We start from the raw sequence: 12,331 nt of genomic DNA on the forward strand, positions 1-12,331 counted from the left end.
GCATGAAAATTATTTTTGATGATACATGGCCCAAACGAGCATGCCAAGTATCAAAGGAATTACAAAGATTCTGTTTGGCAAGAACAGAAGAAAAAATATGGTTTCCAAGCTTCAGTACATAGAGGCCATCTACTCGATTACCGCTTGCCACCACCTTTCGAGTTTGAAGATTCTGTATGATAAAATCATTGTCAGTAAAGGAAACAAAGAAAGGAAAATCATTTGTAAGCTTACTGACAGATACAGATTTTTGGTTAAATTTGGCACAACCAGAACATCATTTAATGTAAGAGAAGGAGTAGGAGAGCATGAACCCATGTGTGTAATGGGTAGAGATGATCCATTACCAACAATAACTTTGTCCGTACCAGTGTAATATCAAGTTGAGACATATATGAGGTCATGTGTGCCCATGCTCCTGTATCAGTATACCAGTCAGCAGTGTCATTGCTAATTGTGCACTTTGCAAGTGCTTCAGCAAGATGTCATCATTTTTTTTGTGTATCTGAGTTTGTAGTTCGTGGCAGAGTGCCCTTCTTCACGGCATATTTGACAACGAGGAGGACATTTATACTATTGTTTGCCACGTTTATATGGCTGTGCCAGAGCAGAAAATTTGTTGAGGATAATTTTATTGTAACCATGTGAACCATGGTGTTGAAGGAGAGGGTAGAAGAAGAATTTTCTGAGGCCATAGGATCGATTGAACCAACTTGTCATGAGCCTATTTCTCTGTTTTTTAATTGTACGGTTTAGTCCTCTTCCCTGCTTCCTCCCCTATTTTATTTTAGTACAAATGATGTGAAGCTGAAAGTTGAACCACAGTTGGTTGTTTTTGACTCTGTTTTGATGTCCGTCTTATTTTGATTTCATTTACTACTTCTACTTCCCAATGCTTGGATGCTTATATTATTGATAGAATTGAAATGTCATCTTGGCTTTATGCTGTTTTGAGGTTTTTGAAATCACTTAAATTAAAGAGTAAAGTGTGTGTCCTGAGTCAAGGTTGATTTAGAACATTCCTTATCCATTATGTTGTTTTATAATTGCTGCAAGAGCATAACTCTTTACTCTGTTTCTTTTTTGTATATAGCCTTTTTTATACATTTTGTTTTAACCCTCATTTTTTAAGTCCACAATTGGCAAACCTGACTAGTAAGTTTAGAATGACTTGGAAACACACCATATGGTTAATTTTCTTTTACATGACGATATATTTCTGCTGTCAGTTGTAAGATGTTTATGTAGATATTCTCCTCTTTCATAAATGAAGAACATTCCACTGATCTCCTTTATTCTTCTTTCACCCCATCCATTCATCTTAGAAAAGGTATAAAGAAGATGCACAAGCATTATAAATTTTTATTAGTTTGAAAGTTAAAGGTATCCATTCTAATTGTTTAGATACAAAATACAGAACTCATGTCATATATATGTATGTACGTGTGTTTGTGTTTTTTTTTTTTTTTTTTTTTGCCTTGCTTGTGCATGGAGAAGTCTATTCTCAAAGTAGATAATTCCTTTTCGTGGATGTAAAGTAGAAAGTGAAGAAAAAGTGAAGTCTATTCAAGTTTGGCCACGTCCTTGTAACGTTGGTTTCATTTCCCTCATAACTTGTTATGCTCAAAGCCCTGAAAATTTGAATTGAACGTGATGAATTGGGTGGCTGCCAAGGCATTTCCCTGATATCCTGTTTTGTGATATTCTTCTATCAATCTTATAAATCATGGGTCTTCTCCCCTTTCATGTTCACCATTTGAAAAATTAGTTGGTTATTGTTTGATTTGAAGTCTGTATTATTTGGCATTGTTCTTTTCTCTATGCTTCTATTTTTTCGATATTGAGTTCCATTTTATTTTCTATTTAGGGCTACACCAGTAACAAAGAGAACTTGGGAAGTGTGAAAAGCTCTGCAAAAATTTCTTTTCGATCACATGTAATTTTAAGTTATCAGCTACTGAATCACAATCTTGAACATGTATATCTATTTTACATTGATAAATGTCGTACTTTTTTTATTTATGCATTATTGTGTACCTGAGGCATGCTAGTCATGTAGCTATTCTGAAATATGATCTATTGTTGTCTTCCTTACTAGATCTTAAAGTCTCTCTCTCTCTCTCTCTCTCTCTCTCTCTCTCTCTGTGTGTGTGTGTAAGACTGTTCTAGTAATTAAGAAGAACAACTAGCTTTCTATATCAATTATATATGTTGGGTTTGATCTCCTCTGACTTCTTTGTGACCTCTCTTTCTTCTCGGTTTGGTTTTGCCTCGCAGCTTTATTTTCAAATTGAGCATGATGTTGGGATGGACTCGATCAAATTGAAAGCTTTGATAGACCTTTTTGATGAAATTGTGGAAGAACCACTTTTCAATCAGCTGAGGTGATTTTATTTGATGCTGAAAGTAGGAGTATTTTTTTCTTTTTTGGTTTTGAGGGATGAAGCTTTATGTATTTGATTTTTGAATTGTAGCTCCAAAAACTGAGCTGAGCAGCAGGCAGTAGCCAATCTTCTTAGTAGAACCCTGTCTATTTGCAAGGGAGAATTGACAACTTCATAAACAACTTGGAAGAATTACTGGTAAGCAATTCAAGTTCGTTCCTTGTACATGCTATTTAGCATATTTACTAGTGTACTAATTATATGTTCCAACATGTCTGCTGAGAAGTTGCGTCATATATCTGGTTGTCCGAAGCGTTTTGGTGGCCTCTAGTGACAGATAGTGTACTGATATTCTTTTCTTTTCTTTCTTCTATTCCTTTTTTGTCAATGTCTTTCTTTTAATGATTAATTTATGCCAATGGACTTGCTGAAAATAAGAATCTCAGCTTGTTGGAACAATCTTCCTGAGATTGACTTGACTGGATATTTTCAGAGCTTGCCTTTCAGACGTAGTTCATGTACTCTCAGTTTTGTAGCTGCCACACTTCTGTGTTTGACAAGGCTATTCTTTTAGCTTATTTGCCAAGACGGTGCCTCAAAGTTTTCTTTATCAATATTTCATTTTAAAGTTATCTTTTTCCCTCTTATGGTGTAGCTCGATTCATGCATTTTGGCATGTTGACTTCCAATCATTTAGGGCACCTTTGGTAACGGAATATATTTTTTGGTACATTAAAATTATAAACCAAACCATATTATAAACCAATCCATAGTGTAAGGTAAAATTCTGTTTGCGATCATTTTTTTTTATTTTGTGAAAATCATTTTCCAGCGAGTAAAAATTGTTGGAAATAATTTTTCGTACATTAAAATTATTTGTATCATCGCAAAACTATATTCCAGCGATAATAACTCACTTGGAATATAGTATTTCTGATGACAAATAAAAATCTCAAAAAATGGAATATCATTGGAAACACTTTTTTCCGTCGATTGTTATAGTATTTGTGACGATTACAATTTGTCGTAAATATGCTTTCCAGCGATTTAAATAGACCGTTGGAATATATCTCCTTATTCGCGATGATTTATTAAATATTTGTGACGACTATAGTTTGCCGCAAAAAATTTTCCCAGCGATTTAATAGGAAAACCGAATGGGTATTTGCGGCATTTTATTTGGAATTTGCGGCAAAAAGAAAATTACCGCAAAAAGTCCATATTTGTAGTGATTTTTGTAGTTCGCTGGTTTATCTTATGAGTAAACAATTGCGACGAACATTCGGTGCAGTAAAAATTGTTGGAAAACATTATTTTCGACAATTCTTGGCATCGAGAAAGACAACATTTCTTGTAGTGATCAGTCCACACAATTCTACTCTCAACCTAAATTGATCACATTCTACACCATCAATCCACTGGACTTACATTCTTCGAATTGCCAAAAATCATTTTCCTAAAGTTTACACCATCTACAACCTTAAATCTGATAAGAATCGTCTCCAAAAAATCTTGCTGACCTTATAACCCAAAATAGATAATAATCATTTCCAACATGTGCATTCTATATCTTTATAAAAGACAATCAATTTCAATATTATGCATAATCGATACCTTTAAATCTCATATAAAAATTCACTTCCTGAAAGTCTCCAAAACTATAACCTAGATTTGATCAAAATTATCGTCCTAATTGTTGATGTCGTGTTTTGAGGACCTGGGCAACTCTATGTCGGCAATGCTCGAGCTGTCACCTGCACAGTAAAAAAAGGAGGGGGGGACCTCAGGGTCCGTTGTTCCTCCGATACTTAAGTTAGTTATGGAGTAAAATATGACGATGAGTAATAGTGAAAATGGAGATGTAAGATAGCCTACCTGTTTGCTGCAGGTAGTGTTTATCTATGCTTGCCGACATGGTTTCCATGGTTGTGGAGTATTGTATAGCAGGAGATAATATGTTCACGCTGTCTACTCACCGAGCTACCTTTGTGCCGTCAGTTCATCGAGCTATAAAGTGCTCAGGGTCGCTGTGTTGCTTAGGCCGCATTGAATGCGGCACACCTTCTGCCTTAGGCCACATTGAATGCGGCACTCCTTCTGTCCTGGGCTGCATTGAATGCAGCGTGTTTTCTGTCCTGCGTTTCTCCTATCTCATTAATATTTGGTGTGAACCGCTTTATATATATTCTTGACTCGCATTGAATGCAATATTCCTTCTTCCTTAAGTCTCTCCCGTACCCTCTAACTTGGTTCTTGATGTAAGCATGATCCGACCTGGGTCTCGTATCCAAGTTCTGACACAAGACTTCCTAATCTATTCGACCCAGTCCAGATCTTGCATCTGGGCTCTAACCTGGGCTTTGTTTTTAACCCGGCCCAAGGGATTTTCCCCTTCACACTAATGTTCGTAGACTTGATTATCCTCAGATTTGATCAATCTTCATATTAATTTTAAAACTCAAATATTACTAGAAATCATTTCTTAGAGTCTGCAACTCAGAAACCTACTTGTCCAGCTGTTTAAGAAGTCCCTCTTGGCGAGCGAATTGCAGCAACTCAAGAGAGGCCAATCGGTCAAACAACACTTGAAGGGCAGCAGAAAGAAAGAGCTCTCCCACTGCGACCATGATTTTCGTCTGAGAAATGAGGGAATGAGTAGTGGAGAAAGTATGCAGAGAGATATATGAGTTAAATCAGTGGTTTATTCTGGCAGAAGGCCAAGATCAGTCTCATAAGTTAATTCTTATCGTAATAGGAACGTGGGTGGTAGGGACCTAAGGAAAGTATGCTTTTTCTCTTTCTGTGATGATTGTTTTTCTTTATGACAGTCTTTGATTTGGTTGAGTCACATGGTGGACCACCACAAATTCAATCAACATTTTTTAAGATATGATCATTTAATTTGTTTTAAAATTATGGGGTCTGTATTTATTGGTTTATATTAAATAATTGCTAATTATTTCTATTTAAATCTATATGTGTTCTTTAGATGCTATGGAAGAAAAATATCATGTGGTTCTCTATATATATGAACATGACATGAAAAATAATATCATGGAGGAAAGTATCAAATCGTGTCATCTATTGAATCCAAACGCATATTTCGGGATAAAGGAAGAAACAGAGACAAGAAAAAAAAAGGTGATTGAGAGGACAGGATAAAGCATATAGCTGTCTACGGATTTATTCAAAATCTATCCAAATGCAATCTAAAATATTATCAAGAATAGTGTGCACCAACCAAATCTCGCTTGAATTGAACACCAGAACATATATTGAAATTCCATACGGATAAAAAAAAATAAAAAAGAGAGTCTTGAATATAAATAATAAAAAAGAGACTCCGCTTAAAATATAAAATAATATAAATGTTGAATTAATGTTTTTATATGGAGTCTTGTTTATATCTTTATATATAAAAAAAAATAAAACTTAAAAGTTATAATGATTCATAATGAAACATTACTTTAAAAAAGTTTATCTCTTCATAAATATAACACTTCAAATTTAATAGATAGAATACCTACTTTTATGGATAGAATATCACGTCAGAATTATAAGATTTCGCTTTTATATATAGTAATAGATGATATTTATTGTCCATATAGAATTTCATGCATGGCCATATAGTATAATAAATAATGATATTTATTGTCCTAAAATACCATTTAAAAAAAAAAAATTAAATCCACAAGAAAAAATTAAATTTTTAACAATTGACTACTATTTTTCTTAAAAAATACGCAACGCTTACATAAGTACCTATAAATATATCTAGCTAGCATTAGTCTTAAATATCTATTACCGCCATATAGAATATTGATCGTCTTGCTATATATAGACAATATAGCAAAATGGACAACTTCCAATAACAACATTGAAAGCAGTCTCATCCATTCCATCCTAAAGCATCTTCTGGATCCAAATTACGTACATCTTCAAACTGCCGTCAGCATCATTACTTTGTTTGCCCATAACATATTATATACTATATTCTGAAAGGGGAATATTAAGTGTTCAGTTAATCCAAAAAAAAAAAAAAAAACTAAGAATAAAAAAAAGATATTCTGAAAGGGGAAATTCTATAATGTACAAGGTAATTCCATTATTTGGTATTGGTTTTGTCGGGTCTTAATATCTAATTACATCATTTCTATTTACTTCTACTGGAAATGACATTTTCTCCTTTTTTTTTTTTTTTTTTTTTTTTCAAACTGATCAACTTCCATTACTTCAAAGGATCCATATTATAATGAGAAACATACAGCGGTTGAAAGCATACTGAGTATTAATCTAACTAGCTAATATACAGAGTAATTAGGTGTGTCTTTCGCATTGTGAAAATTCAATAAATATTTGCGATATTTTGATTCTGGGTATATCTTCAAACACTGAGTTTGGTGATGCCCATTGCACAATGGAATGGGCACATCGGTTCTGGGCCCGATGAATTTTAACTGATTTTCAACTTTCAAAGTTGCTAAGCAGTATTCTTGAATCTCTTATCAAACTTTCTATGATCCAGCTTGAGTTGTGGCTTGTATTTTTTAGAGCTGAAATTACCACCTGAAAGTCACCTTCAATAACAATACTCTTCCATCCTTTCCCGGCTGCCAAACGGAGTCATATAAAGGTCGCTAGTGCCTCTCCACAATTTGAGTTGCAATTTCTTGTAAATTCATTTACACATGCAACAATTTTCCTTACATGATCCCTACACACTGCTCCTGTTGCTGTAGTGCCTAACTGTCAAATTGCTACATCAAAAGAAATTGAGACCTGACCTTTTGGTGGTGGATTCCACATGGGACTTTCGACTTTAGTTTTCATTTCCCAAACCCTATTGTGTTCTTTGTAATTCCGAAGGGCCTTTCCCACAAAGTTTATAGAAATTGATTGAGATCCATGTATAATTTAATTTCTATAGAACCAAAGATTATCCATTGCTAGAATAACAAAAATAGAACCAATGACATTTTCTCCCTTATTTGCTTAGCATGCGCTCGGCTTGATCTTTTCTCTGCTTTTGACTCATGTAGTGTACCAACTTTACAGCTTGTAGATATTTTATGTTTGATGTGATTCTATTTGATCTGTTAAATATACTTTATAATAAAAATAATTTTATAATCTGACGAACCACATAAAACCACATTAGTTTGTAAGATTGTTTTTGTTTAATCTCTTTGTGGCTAGAGTATTTTCTTTCGATTTTGTATTTGAGAAAGCTGTTAATTTGGTGAGAATTTAAGAGGCACATTTACTAAATAAAATATATCACACAACCTAATTACTTGTCCTCAAACTAGGAAATTATTACAAAATATATAAAAGGTTATTTAAGATGGATCATTCATGCTAAAACTGAAAATTAATTAGTAAAGATGGAATGGGAGTCGAGGCCTCACTACTGCAACAAGTGGGAACTTTCTTTGTGTTGCCAAACCATAAATTTCCTCCATGCTCAAATCTTCCGGCTTCATGTCATCCTCCAGTTTCCACTCAAATCCATGCAATATATTGGCTAAGCTAGAGCTGATCATCTTTAATCCAAGACTATATCCAGGGCACATCCTCCTTCCTGAACCAAATGGCAATAGCTCGAAATGTTGTCCCTTGACATCAATATTTGCTCCCAAGAACCTCTCTGGGCAGAATTCTTCAGGTGCATTCCATACTGATGGGTCTCTTCCTATACTCCATGTGTTTATGAAGACTGTAGTTCCTTTACGAATATCATAACCAGCTACTTCACAATTTTCCATAGCTAGGCGTGGTGTTAGCAATACAGCCACAGGATGTTTCCTCATCGTCTCTTTCATAATTGCGTTAATATAAGGAAGCTGTGGAATGTCATTCTCCTCTACCCATCTATCTTTCCCAATAACCCTATCAAGCTCTTCGGTAGCCTTCTTCATAAGGTGGGGTTGCTTCAAGAGTTCAGACATTGCCCATTCCACTGAAGTCGCAGACGTGTCTGTGCCTCCAGCTACAAGATCCTAATTTTAAGAAGAACCAAAGTTGCATAGATCAATGTCATTCATATTATCATCACCAGTAATTCTACTTACATACAATCGTGAAGTGCGTAAACGTTGCATAATAGCTTTGAAAAAGAGTTGAGTTCACTATTAAAAAATTAATTTTTTTTCATATAAGTCTCATATTTTATTCATTTTTTTCAAAACGATTATAGTTGCACAATTCGCAGTTGCAAATATCTTTTCTCTTTGATCACATGTCTAGTTTGAAATCTATGACTCAATATTATGAAAGTAGTCGCATTGAAACAAGATGTGCTTCGAAAATACAATACCTGAGTGATCCCCTTGACGTTGTCATAAGTGAGATTAACCTGATTGTTAGAATCATCAGCTAGATGCAACAATAAATCCACCATGTCCTTTGGCTCAAAATCTTTCACTCCTAGTCTCTTGGTCTTATGTTCTTCAAAAACATGGTCGTGGAATCGATCAATTTTTCTTGACACTGTCTTCATTCGTTTCACGTATCCCTGCAAGTCCAAGAAATCTAGCCACGGTATCCAGTCCCCAATATTTAGCACCCCATTAAGCAAGAACAACTCGCCTAACATTTCTTGGAATTCTCGGAGTGTCACTATAGATTTTTCATGTCCAGATTCGCCAAAATACTTCTTACCCAATACAATTCTACTGATAACACTAAGAGTGAGGCGTGACAGATGCTCTTTCACCTTGATGGGCTTCCCAGACAATGCCCACAGGCGTGAAGAAAGAGCACGTCTTTCTTCAACACGTATGTTCTCATAGGACTCTAGTCTCCTTGAGTTAAATAGCTCGGAGAGACATATCTTGCGCCCTTGGCGCAGATAAGGTCCCCAAGGTGCCCATGTAATATCGGTGTAGTTATAAGCGGTGTACTTCCCAGCTGCAGTTTTGGGTCTACAAGAAAAAATGTGATCATGTGTCTTCAAGAATTGCTTTGCCATTTCAGGAGACGAGGCAATCACTACTGGGATTGACCCGAATCTAAGCTGCATGATCTGCCCATATTTTTGCGACAATTTGTGAAGGGATTGGTGAGGGAGAGGATCAATAAGGTTTAGATTGCCAATGATAGGCCAAGGTTTGGGACCTGGTGGCAGTTTTAACTTGTGGGATGGAAATGGGAGATGTTTTGAGAGAAAGAAAAGGGAAGCTAGCCCCGCCATGGCTAACACTGCAAGCCAAGAAGTGACCTCCATGGCTGAGGCTTTTTTTTTTTTTTTTTTGTTTACTTTGTGAGTGAGAGTTCGGAGTGGTTAAGGTGGATTATATAATGGGTAGTGCTGCTAGCCTGCTATGCTACCCAAAATTTAATACCAGTGTCGACTTTCATTGATAATATTAATGCTTCTCGTCATTTTAATTTTTATTATCTTTTTATTATTTTATAATGTGATATTAATTGATTATAAATTATTTATTATATTTTATGTATAAATTTATCATTTAATATCACATCATAAAATGATAACAAAATAATAAAAAATTAGATGATTAATAGATTTCTTTTCGAAATAAAGGAGGAAACACAGACAAAAAAAAAAAAAAAAAAAGTAACTGAAAGCATATATGTACGGATTTATTCAAAATCTATCCAAATGCAATCTAAAATATTATCATGAATAGTATGCACCAACCAAGTCTCGCTCGACTACTTGAACACCAGAACATATATATGAAATTCCATGCAGATAAAAATAAAATAAAAAATAAAAAAGAGAGATCGACAACAGAAGCTCTCATGCAATAACGATGGCTAATACACAAATAACTCTGTACAAATAGATTTGGGAAAGTTTAAAAAAAATTCAAAAGTTGGAAAATGAAAATAAATTTCATTGATTTGAAAATATAATGAGTCAATTTTGAGAAGAAATTTAATAATTTCTTCTCAAAATTATACGGGCAATAGTGTCCACACCTTGATTAAAACAATAAAAGCTAGGTAACAAAATATGATATTATTTATTTATTTTTTTAATATTTTTTGAAATGGTATCAAATGATTGGCTCACACATAAAATATAACTAATATTCAGCCATTAAATACAATGATAGAAGATGATAGTAAAATAGGATAATAGGAGGATAAGTTGACGTAGATAGCATATCTAACAAAGTGTTTATATTGTATGATTTGATTTGAAAGAAAGATTCTTGAATTTGAATCTTACAAATTAAATTTTGTTATATAAGTAATTATATATGTAAATAGTATATTTTATGCACCGACTTGCAAATAAAAAAATTCACTCAACTAACTTACCAAATCTAATAAATGAGGTATTTTAAGATTCAAGCATATTTAAAAAAAAAAAATCTCACATTTGAACCGATACGATAGCAGGAGGATAAGTTGACGTAGATGGTATATTTAACAAAGTGCTTGTATTGTATGATTTGATTTGAAAGAGAGATTTTTAAATTTGAATCTTACAGATTAAATTTTGTGATATAAGTAATGTAAATAGTTTATTTTAAACACCGATTTGCAAATAAAAAAATCCACTCAACTAACTTACCAAATCCAATAAATGACATATCTTAAGATTCAAGCATATTTAAAAAAAAAATTCTCATATTTGAACCGACAACACACCTAGGAGCAAATACCATGAGTTTTACAATAACGATGGCCAATACACAAATAAATTTCATTGATTTGGAATATAATGAGACATTGCTCGTTTATTTTATTATCATTGTTTCAATATTTTTAAAACATTTTACTCAAGTTATGTAACACCCCGCATTTTAATGTATTTTTATTAAAAGATTATTTTTATTTATTTAAAAATTTATTCTCGTATTTTAAAATTGGTTGGATTTTTAGTGAGTTTATTTTTATGATTTTAATTTGGTGAAAATTAATTTTTATGTGCTTTCTTATTATTTATTTATTGTTGTACATTTAAATTGCTTTTCATATTAAATTAATTACTGTGGGATTTAATTATTTCAATTTGACTTTACCATTATGTTTAAATTATTTTATTTAACTTGCTGTTTTAAAATCTTTTCCGTTGGATCATTTTTGTGACCCAATTTATAAGGATTAGACCTCATTTCTTTCTCTGCATTTTTCTTTTCCTCTTTTCTTTTCCTTTTCTTTTTTCTTTTTTTCTTCTTTCCTTTTTCTTTCTTCTTCTTCCTTCCCCTCCCGCGCGACCCAGCCCCCTCTCCTGTGCGTCATTCTTCGTCCGCCTAGCCCGCCGCCGTGCGCCGGCGGTGGTCGACACCGCTCGGCTCCCTAGCTTCCCCAACCACCGGCGTCGCTACCCCTCCGATCTCAACTCCATTCGCGCTGCCGTTAGCCACCACGAGCCCACTGAAGCTGCGGCATTCTTTCCGCCGCTGCGCCACCGTCGCACCACCATTGGCCACCATCTTCACACCACTTCATCCTCGACCTCTTGGCAACCCATTGGACCTAACCCCACCTCCGATCCGTCACCGGTGAAGCACATCTAACTCCATTTTCGTTTTGGGTATATTTGGCCTAAAAAGACCCTTGCGCCGCCACCCATGGCCAACCACCACCACCACTAGCTTCACCGACCTCCCTAGGCCTTACCCTATCAATCTTGAGTCTTTGTTTGCACCCGTTGAAAAGTTGGATATTGTGACCCACAGCCACAGTGTATTTTACACTGTGGTGTTGCTCAGACGTCGCCTTTTTCAATTTCTTGATCCTTCGGAAATTGCTATATTGCACTGTAAGTATTTCTCCAAAGAACTTTCGTAATTTAAATGTATTTTTGCACTAACCCATTTCACTGTATTTTTTGGCATGCCGGACTGAGTCCGAGGAGTTCGGGGGTCGGATGGATTTGTGATTGGAGTTGTTTGGTTGGTTTGGTTTATTTGGTTTGGTTGTTGATGAGTTGTTTTGATTGGATTTGTTGGGATTGGTTCTGGATG

The 12,331-nt window shown here is 34.6% G+C and overlaps 1 protein-coding gene across 1 annotated transcript; it reads right to left on the reverse strand.

The window, feature by feature from the left end:
• Nucleotides 1-7,759: 7,759 nt before the first annotated feature.
• On the reverse strand, nt 7,760-9,609 carry LOC121245103 (trimethyltridecatetraene synthase-like). The gene is made up of 2 exons (XM_041143414.1): nt 8,701-9,609; nt 7,760-8,383 (listed from the first exon to the last, which is right to left on the reverse strand). Exons 1-2 carry the CDS (start codon nt 9,607-9,609, stop codon nt 7,760-7,762), a joined length of 1,533 nt encoding a protein of 510 aa, XP_040999348.1.
• Between the last annotated feature and the right edge of the window lie 2,722 nt (nt 9,610-12,331).

This window comes from Juglans microcarpa x Juglans regia, chromosome 8S, assembly GCF_004785595.1.
Source record: "Juglans microcarpa x Juglans regia isolate MS1-56 chromosome 8S, Jm3101_v1.0, whole genome shotgun sequence".
NCBI lineage: Eukaryota > Viridiplantae > Streptophyta > Magnoliopsida > Fagales > Juglandaceae > Juglans > Juglans microcarpa x Juglans regia.